General features: G+C 43.2%; 1 protein-coding gene across 1 annotated transcript in view; it reads left to right on the forward strand.

Annotated features, from left to right (window-relative positions):
* LOC140999820 (nucleolar protein 4-like) overlaps positions 1–22,047 on the forward strand; it is a 159,176-nt gene that overhangs the window by 131,628 nt on the left and 5,501 nt on the right. The window contains exons 6-8 of the mRNA XM_073470362.1: positions 15,489–15,970; positions 18,730–18,921; positions 20,119–20,307. Coding sequence (XP_073326463.1) covers positions 15,489–15,970; positions 18,730–18,921; positions 20,119–20,307 — 863 coding nt within the window. The remainder of the gene's footprint in view (positions 1–15,488; positions 15,971–18,729; positions 18,922–20,118; positions 20,308–22,047) is intronic.

A 22,047-nucleotide genomic window follows, 5' to 3' on the forward strand; every position in this document is an offset into this window, starting at 1 on the left:
TGATATTCAATTCTTGCTCTTTTACAAAATGATAAATACTTGACTCTTGAATCTCGATTGAAACAGGCAGAGCGACAGGTTGTACAGCTAAGAAAGGAAATACAAGAGCTGAGTGTTTGCAGCAGTGGAGTCACAGAAACTGAGTCTTTGGTTTGTGTCGGTTGTAAAATTGTAAGTCTGCGGCAGATAACGAGCAGGTAGTCCCGTCCGTCCGCCCTCCCTCAGCCTCCCTGCTGCTGCTGCCTGGCGATTGACAGGTGTGAAGCCCCCGCCCCGTTCCTCCTCCGAGCCACTGTTAGCTCCAACCGACAGACAGCAGCAGCCTCCGCCCAGACGGTGTAATGAATGGTCAGCTGTGGTGCTCGCCTCCTTCCTGCCTCCTCTGTTTTTTATGCCATCCTCCATCTCTGCTCCTCGTCTTACATCACTCATCCTGCCTTTCAGCTCTTCATCCTCATCTTTTTGCTGCCTCCTCACTGTCCTCCTCCTCCTCCTCCTCCTCTTCTCTTCACCTGATGATTTCCCAGTATTTCAGGGTTGAGACGTGGCAGGCGAGTTTCAAAAACCATCGGTCAGAGGTCAGAACATGAAAACAAGAGGAGAAACAGGAGCAGAGAGGCAGAGGGAGTGGAGAGAGGACAAAGAGCTGCACGGATGAAATGAGGCCTTATTAAAGCTCGTGAAGAGACGTAAATGATCAAACAATAAAAGAGAACAGAGGACAGATAAAAGGAGAGTGGAGAGGAGATCTGCTTCTCTTGTGCAGCTGAATCAGAACCGGCCTCCCTCTTTATCTGCTACTCTCTATCTCACTCTCTCAAATTGATCAGGCTTTTAGCCGTCGCTTTACAAATACTCCTCTCAGAAACATCATCCATCTGCAACACGGCCTGTGTTTCTGACGCTGGAGCTTTTAGAGTTTTGTGTCATGATACTATTTTTCCACTCGGTGCTTCGCGACTGGATTTTTACGGGTCACACAGGAATGATTATCTGTCAGATCCACTGACGCCTCAAAGTGTGCGTCCATTGAAAATCTGGTGGCTGGTGTTTGTGTGTGTGTGTGTGTGTGTGTGTTTGTGTGGTGTCCAGATGGCCCTCCATGCAGGTGGACTATCCGGGTGTCACCACACAGACTTATTGGAGATGGCAGGACACCTCAAAGACGTTAGAGGACACACACACACACTCTGCAGGAGGCGCTGCTTTACTCTCCATCTCTTTTTTTTCTCCTCCCCCGCTTCTTCATCCTGCGTAGATGTTTAGGGGATTTATATATGCAGCTTGTGTGTGCGCTGTATATTGTACCCGGTCCAGGTGGAATCAGCATGCAGACAAAACTTTACACATTTTCTTCTCCCTCTTCCCTCCCGCTCTAGTTTTTCACGTCTTTAAATGATGGATCGTAGCTGCGTTTTTCTGCACTGAAGCCGGTTTATCATCTTTAAATATAGTGTTTCCTGTTTTATCTTGTAAGCTTTTGAAACAGTGCTTCCAGGAGCCAGGGCTGGATTTATTTTTACAAATATTTACATTATCAACTCATCTGCCAATGATTTAATCACCTGGGGCCTCATTATGGAAAAAATGTCCTTTTTCAAAGATAGGAAAAATCCTACACTTAAAATCCTGTAAACTCGATTTCTTCAATCGGCGCTCGTCCTGTTATGCCTGTATCCATGACAACAGCTGTCTCACTTCACTTGTCACTGGCTAGCTAGCTCGCTGTAATGGACAAGAAAAGACAGACACTCAGTTTCAGCTTCGACGAGTCGGACAACATCAGGGTTAGCTTCTCCAGCAGGCTAACGTTTGCGTTGGCGTCTCTTAGGGTTGCAGTAGCCTTCAATCGTAATATTTCAGTTTTCCTGTTGTTCACATTTTTCATTGTCACTGCCATACAGACCTACCAACAGTGGTGTTGTCATTTTTATTTTTTAATTTAGGACAGGATCCACGCCATCCTACTGTAACCTCAGAAATTCTTCAGTTAGGTTTTTCATAAATGCAGTTAGAAAACTTATTTCTCACCAAAAATCTTAAATTTCATCATAAACTGAGTTAAAATAGGATTTTAAACGTAGGAAGTTTCTATAATGAGACCCCTGGTCTTTAAAATATTAGAAAATGCTTTAAAATGTCTATTGCACTATCCTAAAATCACTCGTTTCATCAGACGTTTGTTTACTTCATGCAGTCATCCTTAAAGCCACTTTGTTGTCATTTCTCTTGTAATGAGTTATTATGTGTTATGAGTCAAATTTAAATTCATGGATCTGTTTCATTTATTTCATTGCTTCACCATTTACCTGCAACATCACACCCCGACCATCCCTAAGTCTTAATATCAACTAACAGTCCAAAGCCCAAGACTTGTTCAGTTTGCCGTCATAAAAGACAAAGAAAACAATCAATCGTCACATATGAGAAGATGCAATCAGATATTGTTTGAATGACTGTCGCTGATGGTTTTGTTCTACGTGAGGATGAACTCACTTTATGACGTTAAATAAAGTACAAATCTCCCAAAAACAAATCTTGGAACAATAAAAAATGAAGAATTTTTTACATGAATTTTTGTGGAGACAATGAACCAGGTTGTTTGTTTGTGTGTGTGTGTGCGTGTGTGTGTGTGTGTGTGTGTGTGTGTGTGTGTGTGTGTGTGTGTGTGTGTGTGTGTGTGTGTGCCAGCTGGTCCTGTCAGTGAGGGGGTCGCTGTCACCACCAAGACGAGGAGGAGGGAGGAAAAAGGGCTCAGGGTTGCCTCTTTCAGTGGGACGAGGGTGTGTGTGTGTGTGTGTGTGCGTGCGTGCGTGTGTGTGTGTGGTGTGTTGGAATTGGAGGGTCGTTGCTATGACGATGCCAGGCAGGGCAGGGCCTCACGGTGCGGCATGCAGCCACGGAGAGCTAGCGAGCAGCTCGTGCCGCGTCTTAGCGGGATAATCCATTGTAATCCCACGCGGGGGAGTCGCCAGCTCCGGCTCTCCCCACCACCACCACCACCACCACCACCATCTCCTCCTCCCCGCCTTCTTTCTTCCCCACAGTCTCCCCACGGCTCCTCATCCCTTGGGATAGGAGGCCAGGGAAGAGGAGGAGGAGGAGGAGGAGGAGGAGGAGGAGGAGGGGGGAGTGAAGGAATTAGCATCTGTTACCACTCTCGCTCAGGTTAGCTCCTCTGAGCAGAGGGAGGGGGAGAAAAGCCTCTAGCTGTCACTGCGTAGTGAAGCCGCAAATGAAAAACGACAGGGGACGACCCATTAGAGCTTCACCCTCCCTCCATCCCTCCATCCATCCCTCCATCCATCCCTCCATCCTCACCACTTTTAACTCCTCTCTGCTCTTTGTACTTCCCTTTAACCCTCTAATCAGCACTCGTCTGCTCCTCTGCCTCGTATCCCTCTCTCTCCTCTTTCTTCTGTTGTTTGTCTTTTTGTCATCTCGCTCCCCTCTTCTTTTGTATTTTCCTTCTATCCTTCGTTTGGTTTCCTCCTCCTCCTCCTCCTCCTCCTCCTCCTCCTCCTCTGTTTCGTCCTCTTCAGTCTCATATCCATCCTCTTCTTTCCCCTTCCACAATTTTCCTCCTCCTCCTCCTCCTCCATGTCCTCCTTCTCCTCCTCCTCCTCCTCATGCTACTCCTGCTCCTCCTCCTCCTCCTCCTCCTCCTCTGCAGTCCACTCAACAACGCCCAGCCTGCTAATGACACTGAGATCGATCCAGTGTTCCTAATAGCTGACAGATAATTGTAGAAATGTAAAAAGCACCACAGTTGTTTTTTTGTTTTGTTTTTTGTTTCGGTGTCGGGCTCATGTGTGTCCTCGTGTCTCCATCCTGCTCGACTCCTGCATTAAAAATTAGATTCAAAGTCACTTTTTCTCTCTGATGTGACGAATGAAAAGACTTCCTGTTGATGATGAATGTAGTCGAGAGGTACTTCTGTTTCTGTGAGCACGTTTAATTACCAGTCTGCCTTCTTATAGATGATTTGGTGCTATAAACCTGCACTCAGTCGCCAGTTTATCAGGTACACCGAGCTCAAACTAAAGCAGTCTGATACAGCAGTCCTACGATAGATCCGACGTCATCCAACGTTTTGGAGACTGCAGTGTGTGGTACAAAATAATAGAAACACCTGCCAGTTTCACTTAATACGATTCTCAAAGGTTTAAAACAAAAAACTGTGTGATATTTATTGGTATCGGGTTTTTTTTATGTCCGATCGCTGATAAATAAAGTAATTTACAGATGCAACACTGCGGCTCTGATGTCTTTCTCTGTGTGCAGAGATCAGATAAGATAAGATGAGACTTTATTGATCCGTCACCGCAGAAATTCACTTGTTACAGCAGCTCAAGAGTTGTAAGCTGTAAGCTCAGGCAAAAAAACAGAGATTCAGTGACAGATACACTGAAAACAAGACAGGAAACAAGATAAAATAATAAAGTAATAAGTAGAAAAATATGAATAATACAGATTATGTACACTCTGCTTTCCTTTCACATACAGATAATATCACCAAGGACTAATTGCACCTGTACTAATACACATATACACTGATTTCACTGTGTCCCGCCCACGATACTAAGTGGTTACGTGTCACAACTAATAACCTCTCAACACTGAATAAACTGAATCTGTAGTAACTTAAATGTAAATAAATGTAAAGGAGTGGAAGTATAAAGTAGCAGAAAATGGAAATACTCAAGTAAAGTATCTTTACATTTAACACCAAGGTTTTTCTTTTTACTGCGAATGTATGTCGTTTCCAAATATCACTTATTGGTTTCCTTGATTACTTATAATTTAAAAAACACATCAGTCGATCTATAAATATTACTGTGATGTCCAAGCACCAGCCTCTTCTCACCAGAAAAACATCTCGTTAGGTCTCTGTGGAAGCAGCTTAGTATGACCCATCTTTATGTTTATTGTTTGGCGGCGACCTCGAGTGGTAATGATGATGGGAGCAAAGGAGGAAGTCAGGTGACAAAGTCTGCATATAGGAAGGAGGTTAGGATGGAGAAACCCAGGAGACCGCTGTGCGTCAAGATGTCAACATGGACCTATTTTGCTTTGTTTCTTACTAACGTACTTAACTTAGCTCACATACATAATTAAGATACTTATATTTAGCCAAACTGTGACCATTTCACGGTGTTGATCACGTGGTGACGAAGGCGTGGTACGCCGCTCGGTTCATATAGTTCGTTTTAGGAGTCGTTGGCAATCTTAACTATTCCGTTCTTTTTAGGTTTGAGGATGTGTTGAAGAAAACTCAAGGATCCCAGTGAAGCTTTCAGGCTGGAAAAAACTAACTTAAGATGTAAGTTTTGGTTTTCTGAGACCCTGTGTGACCTTTTCAATTTACACAGTGAAATTACAAACATCTGAAGTCAGCGGCGTGTAAAGACTTATTCATGTGAATCGGTTATCTGTCACTGGAGCGACATTGAACAGTGAAAAACCATAAAAAACTTTTAAATAGCTTCTTTTCAATGGCGTTTATGTTCTCAGAGAAAACTTTGGTTTAGAGACACATTCCTCTCTGTGAGACACACAATCCAGTGTGAAGACAGGAGGTTCATCCAGGACACAAGTTCAGTACAGTGATGAAGGTCAGTGCACTCTGTTCTCTCAGAGGTCATTACTGTGCCCCTGCACCATGAGACCATGAGACCATGTGACTGTGTGACGCACAGATCACGTACATACACCCACACGAACTCACATACATACAGAGATCATATAATGCAGCCAGTGACGGACGCAGACAAGCCTTTCTATTCACATACAGTGTGAGCCCAACACACACACAAGGTCACATTGTGGGTTCTGGTTGAAACCAAAGAAAAAGGGGCAGCGACTTGACGTCTGCAGTTATAAATCATAATGCAGCTCAACAGAAAGCTAATGTATGGAAATGTTTGCTACCGGCGACCTGCTCGTGTTTATTGAGTCGAACGGGGTCTGTGCCCTTGAGTTAATGTTTAAGATAAACGTGTGCTGCGTGAAAACATATTTACCAGCATGTGATTTCTCTTGTTGTTGGCTTCAGGGAGCAGATGAAGACAACATGGAGGAGTGAGGAAGACGAGTTTGAGCGCTAAATAAAATTAAAGGGAGAAGGTTGGAGGAAAAAGTAGAGACGTGACGAGAGGAGGCAGAGTTTATTTCCTCCTCAGCAGGGTTTGTGTTTGCCTCCACCTCCTCCCCCAGCTGCTGTTTACACGGCCTTTATTTTTTTCACCGCATTAAAGAAACAATCTGCTTAATTAATGCCGGGGTTTCTAATCTGCCCGCCCTGTTTAAATCAATGCACAAGTGCCCCCATCACTACAATAGAGACATTGATTTGTTGCGTTTTCTCCCTTGTGTGCGGCTGCGATGTAAAATATCTCGTGACGATTATTAAATCACATTGATTGAAACGTGCTCCTCTGCTCCTGTTCAGAGCTGCACTCAGGTGATATATGTTTAATTTTGTAAATTAAAGGGCCGTTGCTCTCAACTTTGTGTATATATATATATATATATTTATATATATATATATCTTCTGTCTAATTAGAAGTGACGGCGAGTTGACTTAACATGTGCCATTTGGTGCCAGCTTGGCTCTAAAGGGCACATCTGACGGTGTCGGTGTCCACGGCAACAAATACAAAACCTTTTTTCCTCAAATGATCTCGCAATTAAACTGCTGTAATTATTATTGTGTGCTAAAACAGTTTTTTCATTGCTCTGAATCATTTGGCAGAAAGCTTTGAATAATTCACCACATGTTTGACGGGACTTATTTTAACGGTTAACTGTTACGAGACTTGAAAAGGAAAATGAGGTGAATAGAAGATGAATGTTTGAACGTTTTCCACCGTTCTCCACAATATAAATGCTGCTAAATGTTCTGTGTAACTTCTGGCTGCACTTAAAGAGCCTTGATGTTATTTCAAGTAGGGTTTTTCTTCTTTCTGAGGATGTTTTATGTGGCGTCCCTGGTTTAGGAGTTAAGATGCCGACCCTGAACCAGAACCGAGGACCTTTGATTCATTCATTTCTTTCCTTCTCCTTCAATTCCAATCATCTCCTCTATTGTCAAAATATGTGATAGAAGTAAAAAGGAATTGTCCAAAGAGTACTTTATAACGATGTTTTATGAGCTACATGAGTTATTGAACAGTTTGACAGTGGAGATGTTTTATTTTGTAGGATATAGATGATGGGCAGCAGTTTGTCCAACGCGAGACGAGCCAACTCTTCTTTAAAAATGAAGATGTTGTTATCTCTGTCAGGAGTAAACGTGGAGCAGATCATGTGTTTGGTCATGAGTGTACGTGTGTGTCATCTTGAATTTCTGTGCACATTTTTGACCGCACGCTCGAGGACCTTTGGTGTTTGTGGTGATTCACAATTTAAAAAAAACAACCTTTTTCATTGCTTCACTGGAGACAACATACTAAAGACTAAAAACAAGGCTTGCCTCGTCTGTTGGAGGATATAAAACTGACTGCAAAACAGAAAAAGTTTTAAAAGTAGTTTGAACCAGAGAATCTGCAGATTAAACTGATACCGGATGTGTTTATGATCCAGTAAAGTTAGACACGATACGAGATGGATAAATCCCCATTCTTGTTATCTTTGCCGACTGTAATCCTGGTGGAGATCTGGAGCAGTGGTCTCCCTTTTGTAGATAACAGTGTCAATATGTCTGATGCAAACTCAGAATTGAGTAGTTTTTTCCTCTGATAAACTCAGCAGGCTCCTCTTTGTGTTCGGGCTGTATCGTCTCCACATGGTGTCTTAACTTGTTTGGCTTCATGCTGTCAGAAGCTAATATTTGAAGACAAACAACACACTGCGGTCTCCGGTCATTACACGCCGATGTGCTGGTGAAGCTGAGGCCGAGATAAACCTTGTTGTATCTTTTCTCATCTTTGTTTTTTTCTTGTCTTTACATTTACCTGGGAGTCCTGTCACAAACGTGTCCATGCTTTGCTTTGTGCAGAACCGAGCCTCATTCATTTGGTCCCACCACTTTCAGAACCGCTGCTGTACTGAGTCCTATGGCTTCATGTCTGAACTCTCTGGAGAAACTGTCTGCCGTGTGCAAGTCTTTCAACAAATTATGACCGGAAATAAAAAACGTGACTTTGAATTAATTCTCCTACATATATCACAGCTTTTAGTTTTGCAGGAAGACATGCTGAAGCTGCTTTGGACAAGATTTATGTAAAAAACAGACTCATCGGCCTAAAATCTTGCAGTGTGATTGAGTCCTGTAATGGAGATGCTGCCAGATCAGAACAAATTAAAATCTGGTAAAGATCCCAAAATCTGATCACCTTAATGAAAGAGAGAGAGCTCAGCACTGTGCGTCTCTTCATCCTGGTGTTCACATTATTATCTAAATGTCAGAAAATGTAAATGTCAGCAGGCTCATGATGGTTTTTTTTTTGTACCTTTCAACCTTGGTGTGTGTTTTTCACCCGACATGTGAGTGACAAGGCAAGAGTGGAGTGAATTGAAAAGACGGAGACGAGCGTGATTTACGACGTGTGAAAGGCCTCACGCGTTTGTCCCCCCCTGCGCCGCTTTGGGCTAACAGCTTGACGGTTAAAACGACCGTTTCTGAGCTTTAAATGCAGAAACACAGCGTGTTCTTGGACACACACTCATACTCAACTAGTCATACACACACACATCGATGGAGATGTGTGTTGCTGGGTCAGCTGATGCAGCATCTTCCTCCTCCTCCCAGTGGATTGTGGGATGAACAATGATTGACTGTCAACGTCTCGGTCCACATGTCCTGCTTCTCTGTGGGGACACACAGGCTTTTAACTCTGTGTGCGTGTCTGTGTGTGTGTGTGTGTGTGTGTGTGTGTGTGTGTGTGTGTGTGTGTGTGTGTGTCCTTGACGCAAGAAGACATTTGCCCTCTTAAACACACCGGGTGCCCACCGTACCCCTCGCGCTGCAGGGAAACACTAAACACTGCCATGCATCACAGTCACTGCTCTTCTACCCAGAGACTGGAGGAGAGAGAGGGGGAGGTGGGAGAAGAGAGAGAGGGAGTGAAGGAGGAGTTGTGAGAAGGAGGTGGAGATGGAGAGAGATAAACATGAAGGAAAAGAGGAAGAGGGAGAGGAAGAAGGGTGCAGGAGAAGGACAAGTGGCAGCAGGTGGAGGAGGAGAGGTCGTCGTGGAGGTAGAGGTCTTTGCTGCCAGTGAAAGGTCGCACTTTAGCCCGCTTTAGTGTGTCCTTGATAAATGAACCCCGCTGTGTCTGTCGTCAAGTGTTGAGTCATGAAAAACTGAAGGTAAAGGCTTCGCGCTAAGAGGAACTCTGACTGCAGCAGCGGCAGGCAGTTGGAGACTCAGCAGCATCGAAAGGTGGCAAAATGTCCAAAAAAACATTTTCTCAGAGCAGCAAAATCCACTTCTGTAGATCTGTTTGTTCAGCATGTTTTACTCACTGATGAAGCATCATCAATGAAAATGAAAAAATGCTCAAATGTGTCACTTCTGGAGGAGCGTTGGAGCTAAGAAGAGAGCTCAAACTGTGGCTAGTAACAAACATACAGCGTCCGCTCACATTTTCAAAATAAAATCACCAGAAACTTTGCGCTTAGGTAAGCCAAACCGTCGCACTCACACACTGACCTCTAGAGAATCAGGGGAATTTAAATTAATATAAAAATGTGCTTTGCTCTGATGCAGCATGCGTAAAAGTAAGTAAAAGAACAATATTTGCCTCTAGTAAGTAGAAAATGGAAATACTCAGTAAAGCCCTTGAATAAATGTACTTAGTTACATTCTTAATTCATGCATCAGTTGTTGTTTGAGTCTGAAGTCTTGATCTCACTGGTGAGAAAACACAAACAAACATAAATAATCATAAATACTAAATGAGACGCCGTGTTGGATTGAGCTGTTTAATGTGTAAACTGTATTCTGGGAAACATCTCGTGTAAACGCTGCAGCTGAGATATTTCCCTCTGCTGATGACACCCAGCTCTGACTGCACCGGTGTGCACGCAAACACATGAATCAAAGTTTTTATATCTGAGCATCATGAAACGTGTAACTCAGTACAAAGTCGTATGCATGAATGAATGAGCGCATTGTGCAGCACTCGAGGCTGAATGAATCTGTTTTATTTGCGTCATAACTCTTGAACTTTGTGTCACGACTCTCTCAGCGAACGATAATGTTTCATGTGCTGTTTTACAGACGGCTTATTTTCAGGTGGTTAATCCCGACCGAGCAGAGTCGCTCCACACAAGAACAAATGTTTACTGTCATTGTCTGCTGCGTTTAGAAAAGGTCGTGTACAAACACAAAGCTTACTGTATGAACCAAGGAGGATTGTGACTGTGTTTCGTAGAGGAAAGAGGGAGGAGGGCTCAGTACCTCAGAAGAAGAGAGGAGCCCCCGGATCTCTTTTGAATCTTTTGAAATTGTTTTAAGATCACGTTATCCAGGTGCAGAGGAGATTAATGCCAATAAAAGACGTCAGGCAGCGTCTCGTTATCATGTTGAAACAAGAAAGACCCCCTCCCTAAATATTGTAAGCACACTTAATACTTACTTAATATAGATTAACTACTACTTTCCTGCAGTGCTCGAATAAGACAAAGATGAGTACAGAAAATAAAAGTACAGTAAGGAAGTAAGAGACCAAAACAAAATTACACAAAAGTACGAGGACGTACAAGCGCAGGATTTCTGCCTCTCGTCCTCGACCCCCTTACGTCTGTCAAACTGTTTTCCCGCTGATATCACGCAGTCTGATCCCAGCAGAGACGAGTGAGAGGCATGATGTGGCTCTTCCTGTTTCTTTCTGAGTCAGAGGGCGATGCCGGCGAGAGAGAGGGAGAGGATGAGGGATGAGGATGAGAGATGAGGAAGGCTGCATCCTGTTTGTGACTGAAAGAGAGAATATAAAAAAGAGAGAGGAGGGCAGCTCCCTGTTTTAGAGGACGTGGACGGAGAAAAACACAAAGAATAGATGGATATTGAGGAGGAGAGCGGAGGGATGGAGGGATGCGGTGATGGTGGTCTTGCTGCTGAGGGGGAGATTTGCGTGGAAGCGGCAGGAATTAGGTTGGCCTTTGCTTCTGCGCATGAATACTCCTAACACACACACACTGCCATGCCTTTCTACCTCCAGGTCCCAGGGCTTCCCTCTCGCTCGCTCCCTCTCATTTCCCTTTTAATTCATCATACACTCCCTCCTCTCTCTCTCCCTCTTTCTCTAATTCAAATTCATGCTTTATTAGCACAACCATGAAGTACAATGAATCCAAATCAGGCTGTAAAGATGCATGTGCAATAATAATGATGGTAAGACCATGATGTATACGACACACTGTATACTGCTGCACACACATACATGATGAAGTGGGATGTGTTGGTGACGATGAGAGCAGAAGAAGAAGAAGAAGAAGAAGAAGAAGAAGAAGAAAAGAGATCCAGTAAAAATCATAAAATCTCTCCCACGTGTCTGTCCCTTTGCCTCAATCTCTCTCCACCCTTCCCCCTCCCATCCCCCATCTCAATCCTCCCTCATCCTCATCCTCTCCTCCGACTGCTGCCCCCACCCCCGAGCCATGACCCCCTCCCCTCCATCCTCCATCCTCCTCCTCCTCCTCGTCCTCCTCCTCCTCCTCCTCCCACCACCCCCCTCCTGACCTCTTTCCTTCTGCCTGGCTGTACCTCCCTCCATAGTGTATCACCCTCTCCCTCCTTTATCTCGATGCCTCTCGACCCAGCTCTCCATGCAGTGGTTTGGGCTCCACCCCTCCCTCCCTCCCTCACCCCTCCCTCCCTCCGTCCCTCGCCCACCCAACGAATGACACAGTCGATACCATCCTCAGCCTCCCCTCCTCTCTCTCTTTCTATACATCACTTTCTCCTCCTCACATCCAGCCAGCGCAGGTTTTTCCACTGTTGACTCATTTAGATTAGCTCCTCTTCCTCCCCGTCTCCAATCATCTCCAATCATCCCAACTGGAGCCGCTCTCTGTTTTTCTACTCATTCATCTAAATCTTTCTGCTCTGAACCTCCTCGTTCATCTTGTTGCACTTTTGTCTTGCAGGGAAAATTTCGACGCGTTTTAATTGAAGCTCTTTTTAAACGATGAATTTGAGGAACATTGGAAGTTAAAATTTGAACGTATCTCCCCCTCCTCCCGTCCTCTCTTTCTGTCTTTGTGTGAGTAGGAAAGCTTCATTGTGTATGAGTGTGTGTCTGTGTGTGTGTGTGTGTGTATGCGTGCATACAGGACTGTGGACCGGTCGTCTCCTCTGAACAATAAAACTTAACAGTCAGGCGGACAGGCATCCATCCTGCCTGCCAGCCTGCTTGGCACACACCATTTATTCCATGATCACTTATTTAGTAGCCTGTCTGCCTGAGAAGAGATACAGACAGAGATGGAGAGGAAAAAAAAGATGTTGGACCTGCTTTGGTGATAAATACTGAGGCGTTTAACACCAGTAAACACCCTGTCATTTAGTGTTTTAGTGTGAGGAAATCATTTCCAGGATTAAACCTGTAGTTTCCGGCTCCTTTTGGCTCGTGACACCTCTCAATAAAAAGGGTTCAGATGAGCATTTTAGCTAAAGGCTCTCCCTCTAAAACTCTCACCTGGTTTCATTATATTACAGTTAAAGGCCTACATTTAATTTAACTTGATTCAGACGAGGTGCGCTGCAACATCGCGATATTTACGATAGCTGTGATATATTTAGTTAGTAATACACACATGATAATATCGTCTGAGTAATCCAGCGAAGATGTTCGGCCTTGTGCTGCTTTTGTTTTTGAGTTCATGTGGTTTCCTTTTCACTCGTCACTGATTCATTATAACCTCTTACTGTTTTTATCTCGTGTATTTAACCCATGACAGAGGAAGCGTACGTACGTCTGCTAGTGTGTTTTATTTTGAAAGCGAAAGACAAATTTCCACATAAATAGACAATAAAGGTTTCTATTCTCGTCTGCCTCACAATCTTGTTTATCTTACAGCCTTTGGTTGGAGTCACTGGACTAATAAATACCTGTAAAATAATATCTAAACTAGATAAACAAGCTTCACCAGCTACAGCAGCTAATAATGCTCACATATTGATGTATAAGTAGTCTTAACAAAGTTTAGTATATCAGTCAAGCCAAATTTCTTCTGAGTACTTTGATTTTTAGTATATTTTGTTGGTAATATTTCTTTAGGATTTACATTTTTGAAAGTTTGGACTTGTTAGGAAACTAAATACTTGCATAGTACCTTCCTGTGAGGAATTACTGGTCTACATGACATCTGAGGTGTTGGATCAGGAGCTTGACTCGCAAAATAATCAGAGCAGACGCTTGTAACTGCTCACTTTAGTCTTAAAGTGAAAGTGAGTGTGTAAAAGTGTGTCCACTGTGTAAGACTATGAATACGATGAGGGGGAAGAACAGGACATCGAAGTGATTCAGATGAAGTAGGAGGAAGACGGAGTTTGGTGACGAAGATGATGATGATGAGGAGGGTGGTGTGATGAGGTGGGGGGGAGGGGCCTCTGTCATAATGCAGGGTGTTGACTGTGTTATTGTCCGGGCCCGGCTGCACACTGGATGGGTTTAATCAAATAAACAGACACTGATCTCTCCACCACTCGACCTGGAACAATAGCCTCCACAGCAGCTGCATGCAGCCTCTCTGAGGACTCACTCAGAATACAAAACCACATCCCCGCTGCTTCAGAGACACGACTCGGGCTGAAATAGGAAAAATGAAGAGTGAAAAATTGGCTGTGATGTTATTTTATTCATCCTTATTTTATTGTTGGTACCCAGGAAGGCGTTAGCAGTCGGTACAGCCTGTGGCTTTACTGAACTTTAAGAATAAATTGAAGGAGTCAGTGAGGAGAGAGTGGAGATTATTTCCTCATGTCAGAGTCCTGCTGGCTACAGGAAGACAGTAACTGTCCCCCAATTTCACTCCAGCTGGGAGACCGCTGTGGCTGCATTGATGAGATCTCCTGGTTTGTGTGCACACTATAACATAATATAACACCTACGCTACTGAAAATAGAGTGTTCTGCAGCAGATAATATCCTCGTAGAGCTGATGTTTAGTTTACATGTTGAGTGCAGGTCAGAGAGATGTTGAAAGAAGATTTTTGAGACAAGTTATTTTCTGTATTCTTGTCGAGGACATCCAGTTATTATGACAAAACCTGAAGGATACAGAATCACAAGCTTCTTAGACTTTAATCTTACGAAAAGCCGGGAGGGAAAAGACTGGAAACACATCTTTACCTCTTATTATCTGAAGAGGTAAATGAGTATAACCCACAAAGTAAAAGCTACAAAGTCACATAAAAAAGGTGAAGATGGATGTTTTTTAAAGGATATAAGTAATGCAGCTCACATATATTTAATAAAACATATTTCACCTCCTGAGTCTGCCTGAACACCACTGACAGTGACTGGAAAACTATGGTGTACCTGTGTGTACTAGCTTTAGGCCCTCAGTGTACATGTTGACATGTAGTATTTGTATTTGTTGTCAGTATGACCTATATAGCACACAGTAGGCTCGGGCCAATGTTAGATATTATCGAAAATATCGCAATATTTGCCGTCATATTCAAAATGTTCACCATATCGAATATCGAAACAGCTGCTACGGCATCTTCTGGCTTTTATTTTGAAAAGAAAAAGGCACGCAGAGCTGTCATGGCAGCGGAGGCAGCGCAAATCAATTTTTTGGGAGATTACTTCAGGTTTATTGGCCTGATGTAGCGGCCTATAGGGTTAGGGTTTAACATGCAGACATGAGGGACTCTAAGAAAAACACCAGCTCGCCAGTTTGGCCGTAACTGAGGTTCAAAGTGGGAGAAAATGGTGAAACAAGAAGAGTCCATCACCCCAGTCAAGCGACTGAGCGACAGTAATATCAGCTGTCGTGATATTTGGGCGGGACAATAACAAACATGATCTCCCACACCTAGTACACAGACTACTGTATGTCTTTATTCACCTGTAATAAATGCAGGGTTTCCATTTTTTTTAAAAATCTGTTTAAGTCTGACATCTTTAAATCTCTCCAGTAATGTCCAGTAAAATTAATTTTCCCAATTAGATGTTTTGTTGCAATTGTGGAGAAAAATAAGTCATCAGATACAGATGAGTTGGTGATGTTCGTCATCAGCGGCCTCCGTGAATTAATTTTAAGCTCAAACTCACAGATATTATTTGACCAGAATTTCTCTCATGTGTGCGGGATATTAAAATCTTCCAGGACACAAGGACGAGCACCAACCCTGGATAAATATGAGCTGCAGGTTGAGCCGTCTCCACGTCAGTGTTTCACTCTTAACACATCCCACGGAGCACAAGGCTTCAGCTGTGTGTGTGTTCGTCTGCTGCTGGAGCCAATTTACCAACAGAAAATGTGTTTTTCAATCTGTGATATTTAACCTCTCTGTGTCTGTGTCTCCTTCAGAGGATTCATCATCAGAGAGCGGCAGCGGGAACGGCCTGCCCGCCCTGACCCCTCCCTCCTCCGCTGTAACGGACGGCGCCATCATCAGGGAAGCCGAGGTCATCAATGGCAACGGTGGCCCCGCCCCGTTGGACTTCAGCACGCCCACTTCCTCCTCGTCATCGTCCGAGGACCAGCAGCCGATGAACCTGAGCGACCCGCCCCCTCAGCGCCTGCCCCTGTCCACCTCTCACCTGCCCGTCACTGTGTCGGCGGCGGCGGCCGCGCTGCTCGGCGCTCTGCATCCCAACGCGCCCGAGGAGCTCCGCAGGAAGTACCCGCTGGCCGCCAAGCCTCCTGTGGCACCACACTCGGCCCTGCCGCTGCCGCACACACACACCCTTCACACACATAATGCACACACTCCCAACACACACTCCCAGTCCCACACACACACCGCAGAGCTGCGACTGGACCGGGACGGCAGGGACTACGGGGGCAAGGTGAGACACACACACACACACACACACACACACACACACACACAGAAGAAGTACCCAAAAGTCATACTTCAGTAAAAGTGAATATATCAGGTCACTGGCCACATCCTTCATGTTCGCATGGAGGTTCAGTTATTCAGTCACTAGAGGGCACTGTTCAGAGTCAAATCAGTCTCGCCTGGACCTCCACTTTTCCTTCGCCACCGTCAAATCTCCTCCGCTGTTCTGTAGTAACTGTTTGTCTCCATGCCCGGGCGAGGTAACATAGCTAGCTGTAACTTCATATTAAGCAGACGGACCCAACGGTGATATCAACATCTCATCCGACAAGAAAGCACACGAGCATTATGTCCCAATCTGCTGAACTTTCCCTTTAAGTGTTTCGTGTAATTTTAATAAGTTACTCACTAAGTTCGATAGTAATTAATATTAGTGCAGTGAGATTTTAAATGTACCTGGTTTGAACTGACTATTACAGGTGTTCGTGTTTTCATTTACAGCCGCTGTTAAACTTTGCAGTCTCTCCTGAATATAAATTGTTTCCGTAGAGAAAACTCAGCTCAGGTGAATGTCTTTTATGAAAGCATTAAAAAATAATGAATGCTCTGCGGCAGTTATAGTTAGAAAGGTGAAAGTTTTGATATAAAGTGAAGAAGACATTTTTTATTTCATCATGTATTATTACAGCCTCTCGCCTGCTGTCCGTCCGTCCTTCCTTCTGTTGTCCGCGCTCGCTCTGCTGAGAAAAAACAAACTTGTTTTTCTCTCTCAGACGTCGTCATTCGCCTCCATTTATTTATTTACATAAAACATGAATTCTTGGCTTGATTAAAATTAATTGACACCTCCGTGTCTTCTCATTTAGGGTCGTCTTTTGTTGAAATATGAAAGCCGTACGCGGCCGTCTGTGAAGACGAGTCAGAAAGTGGAATCAGAAAATAAAAAGATGGAGGTAAAAGTGAGGAGAGATGGAGAGAGAGGAGGTGCAGGGTGACCCGATGAGATCCGTCTCCATCCTTTTCTCCTCTCACCGGTACAGGCTTTTGTACTGAGCTGAATAGCAAGAACCTGGCAAACAATGCACGCCGGCCTTGGAGGGAACACATTACCGCCAGACTGTCTACCTGAAGACACAAACACACAAATGTAGTTATACAATCCTCTCACACACAGAGACACACTAAGACACACAGAGTGAGCTGGAGGCAGAAGGGACTTTGTTTCTCTTTGCATTTTCTGTTTGTGCACCTGTCACCAGTCAAGTTTCCTCCAACTGTTCGTCTCCATCTCTGTAAGAAGAGCTGCCACTCATACAGGATCCCAAATCTCCTCAGTGTGAAAACTATATTTACCCCAGAGTAATTAACTTAAAGGAAGGAATAGTGTCATAAACCATCTGATGGAGCTGTAGTTTGTTGGCTGAAAGACTCACTTCACTTCTGTTCGAGGGCCCCTCACAGTTATTCAATCAACTTTTATTCTCGTCAAAGCACCTCGTATGTTGTTTGAGTCCAAGCAGGTGTAACATCGACAAATCACAACTTGTTTTAGGGCTGCATCTAATGCATCTCGCCTTCGCCTAATGTCCAGGGAAATACAGCCAGTAATGTAACAGCTTTAACCAATCTTTGCAAGAATGGGACCAAAACTTCAAGAATACGACCCCGAAATACAAGTTTATTTTCAGAATACTGATAAGCAGAAATAAACCAACTAAAATTGCAAAAATTGAAGCAAATAAAGCGTCAGTGTCTCCAAGGCCAAAATAACAAACAAAAACCCAACATTAATCCAAGAAAACAAACTAAAGTTGTCTCCAGATTCAAACAAAAAGACACACTGAGCTTCCTGACCTGTCAGTGGACAAAAAAAACAATCTTTTACTCCATAAAACATCAGAAAATAGTTCCCTCGAGTCTACGCTGATGTCTTCTTGTGTCTCCTTTTGTCTGACCGACAGTCACATCTGTAACAGCTGGAAACAGATACATTTGGCATTTTTTCTAAAAAAAAGAAATTACTCAAAACGATGAATAGATTATCAAAACAGTTGATGATCGACTATACTATACTACTATAATATAAAAAAACTGCAGTAACATTAACAGAATTAACAAATGCTGTCCACTGATGAGTTAAAACATGATCAGGAGACCATGTGCCTACAAGATATAATTAGTGAACACAAATCACACTGACACCTGGATACAGGTGAGCTGCTGGAAACAAAGAAAGACAGGGGGAAGATGAAGCATCTGTTGCCATGGCAGCAAACGCCCGAGCGACTGTTTCCAAGCTGCAGACCGACCTGTGATCCCCGTCTCCTCCGTCGGAGTATAAAACTTTTTATCTGCTGACTTTCACTCAGTGATTAATGTGCTGGAGTCAAACTAACAGACTCGCTCCTCAGTTCTACAGTTTTATTTTGTTTTTGTGAAAACTGCAGAGCTCGAAGAAATATTGAATTAAGTACGTTATTCTTTCTACGATCCGTTATTCCTTGGGATTTTTCTTTTTTGTGATCTGCTGATTGTCTCCATCAAAAACCTAAATCTTTGTGTTGAAGGACCTTTTCATTAGCGAGCTGTCAGATCCTAATGAGACTCTTCATTAGTGTTTTATTAAGGACACATCCACTGGAACAATGGACCACTTATAAGCCCACAAATGGTATAAACAGATAGACGGTGCATGAGATTTTTAATGAGACACTCAGAAAAATACAGTAACCCAACTGTGTGTGTGTGTGTGTGTGTGTTCAGTCTCCTCAGTACAGTTCGGGCGGCAGCTACGACAGCGTGAAGATGGACATCAGTGCCGAGGACCTGACCATGGGGCGTCACGGCAGCCAGGTCGCACCCGACGACGATGACGACGACCACGACGACCACGACGACAACGACAAGATCAACGACACAGAGGGAGTGGATCCCGAGAGACTAAAGGCCTTCAACGTGAGTCAGGAGACCTTCAGCTCCGTCTCACATCATGTCCCCGCCGGGATCAATAAGCTGTCTCCTTATATTCATAAAGAGGAAGTATTGAGGAGCTGACTGTGATTTAAAAACCTGTCAGCGTCATTGATCACACACTCACATGATGGCATAGACCTACAAAATACACAAGAAAGTGACAGATAATGAAGCTGCAGCGCTTTAGCCTCTTTTAGCTCAGTGTTTTTAATGTTGAGTAAACTGCTCTCATGAACTCTGTTTACAGCAAACAATCTCTGATAAGCCCACCGAACACAAAATGTCTAAAAAAATGTACTATTATAAAGTTGCATAAACTTCAGTCTTTCTTAAATGTGTTTTCATGTTGTAACAAACTAAACCAATATGGGATTTATATTGTGATATTTTGATGTTTGTTTACTGATAATGACATTACAGCCAACAGCAGGTAGAGCTGATGTGTTTTCTTGCTCTCCCTCCACCCAGTTGCTGACTTATTGAAGTGTTTGTAGCAAGGAGACGTTACTGTGTTGATGGCTCCTCATTAAAACTTAATGAATTCACCGATAGAAACAGAGCGGTTAGGACACTTCACTAGGAAGCAAAGATCAAGCTGACTTTGTCGCTGGCGCTCGTTCGCTTTACGTGCAGTTAGGACACTATAATTGGTTGATACGATTTATTTAATTTTACTTTAATTTAATACATGTAAGTGCAAGTTAAACAAGGTCTGGACTGACAAACGGACGACGCTTAACTGTGGTGTGTTGAAAATAACAGATTTGAAGCCTGTTCAAGAAAACATTCAAATTAGGAACTCTGGGTATAAAGGAATTAGAGTTAGAAGTCAGAAGTAATAGAAAGAAAGTAAATACTGGATTCAGTGTCTGCTAATGTGTAAATAAGCTTTTATTTGCAGACATGTTCGACATAAAAACTTTAAGAGGCTTTAATATGAGATGCTGCTGTATGAGATAACATGAGAGGCTGTCAGAGGTGTTTATTGTCAGCTTGTTGGGATTCCTCTTTCCCAAATAAACCTTTACAGCAGCTTTAACACACAGACAAACAGTAAACACACATGCACACACTAAAGAAACACGATAACTGCAGCTACAAGTTGATGATAAAAAAAACCTCCAGCTTACAGACCCAAACCCACTTTTCCTCTAACAGCTGTGTTGCTTTTTCCTGCAGATGTTTGTGCGTCTGTTTGTGGACGAGAACTTGGATCGGATGGTTCCCATCTCCAAACAGCCCAAGGAGAAGATCCAGGCCATCATCGAGTCCTGCAGCAGACAGTTCCCAGAGTTCCAGGAACGCGCCCGCAAGCGCATCCGCACCTACCTCAAATCCTGCCGACGCATGAAGAAGAACGGCATGGAGGTACTGTTTGTTTTTGTCCGTGAGCAGATAACTCAATGCTTCCTGTTATTCACTTCATCACTTTTCCATGAAATGTCAGAACATGGCAGAAAATACACATTTTAACTTATAACCCCTCCTCAAGCTGTAAAGACGGACGGTCCACACCTTTACTTGAAACCTCACAAACTCTTTTAGCAACTTGGCTTCTATCAATCACAATAATTTGTCTTTTTAATATCTTTTAATGTCTTTTTTGTTTAAACAACCGTCTGAAATCCAAATATATTCAGTTTACAATCATATAAAACAGAAAACAACAAATCCTCACATCGAAGAACTTGGAACGATGAATCAATTTCAAAATATTTGCAATCAACTAATCATCTCAGCTCTGTATCACAGCAACACGCTAAAGAAACTGTGCAAAAGGTCTGTTGACAGAGTTATCCTGTAAGTAATAGTAGTAATGAAGTCTTTGTATCAGTTGAGTGTTAAACAGATTTAACATTTGAACATTTCTAAGTCGTGATCCTGTTTTTATGCTTTTTCCCCCCAACATGAGCTGAGTGCAGCATCAGGCAGTTTGGAGAAATTGGTTTAATTCAGTCTGAGCTGTGCAGACGTGCAGTGTTGGAGCGTCACAGGTCTGAAACCTGCTCTCAGGAGGCTTTTAGGCTGACAGACACATAATTCCCCCTTTTCACTCTGCAGACGTTTTAGCCGTGACATTAACTGTGTGAGCTGCATCTTTAAAAGTTTCCCTTCAAAGAGACTCAATCAGAGTCAAACCAGAGATTCCTGCTCATATTTACATGGTTGGAACAAACGATGGGTCCAATAATGTGGTTTGTTCTTTATTCTATAGTGTAGTTTATATACAATGGGTTGTTTAACCCAGGGAGTCTGATTGATCAGCAACTGAGCCAATAATTCCCATAATGCACTGCTGGTCTTCCTTCTTTTGTCAGTCAGTCGACTCCTGTGGGAAGCAGAGAGCTCGAAGACGTCTCTCCTCTTTCCCAGTGTTTTTTTATTCTTAGACGATGGACGCTGTCTGGTTTAAGGTAGTAAAATGTTTTAACTGGATAAAAAGGGAAGAGAAAAAGACACTCCCTGGGGAACTCAGGAATTCAGATGATTTTGGTTCAGGCTTTCCTGTTAAAACCAGATTCACACACAATCACACTGTTTCTGGATTTTTTGTCAGATTGCCGATAAAATAAACTATTTTTAAATTGTGCTACTTTGGCTCTGATACAACATCCTCTTACACAATGTCCAGTCCACAAGTCACAATGCGTATCCTATAAACACCGAATAATATGAATACGTCAAGTAACTAGTCCCTAAATTTAATGAATATCTGTTCCAAATATCGGTTGCTTGATTTATAATAATCAGTGTCTGTATCGGTCGACCTGGAGCATAAAAAAACAGTTCTCTCTCTCCTCATCAGTTTGATGTGAGCGGCTGTTTTTTTTACTTATATTTTATATTATGGAGATTTCAGTCATCCTGAAGCAGTGGCCAAAATGTATTTTTTATTTATCTTCGACGACATCGTTCCTTACGATATTTCTTGGCCATAGCTCAGCAGTCAGGAGTCAGACTCACGTGACGTGTCGTCATGACGCTGACGTTTCTCACTTTGATACAATATAGTTAAAGGTTGCAGATAAGGATGCAGGATGTTGGATTTTTGCTGATATTTTCAAACTGATGATGGCTGATTGGCGATATTGATATTGATTTTCTCTC

The sequence above is a fragment of the Pagrus major genome, chromosome 7, assembly GCF_040436345.1.
Source record: "Pagrus major chromosome 7, Pma_NU_1.0".
In the NCBI taxonomy this organism is placed as follows: Eukaryota; Metazoa; Chordata; class Actinopteri; order Spariformes; family Sparidae; genus Pagrus; species Pagrus major.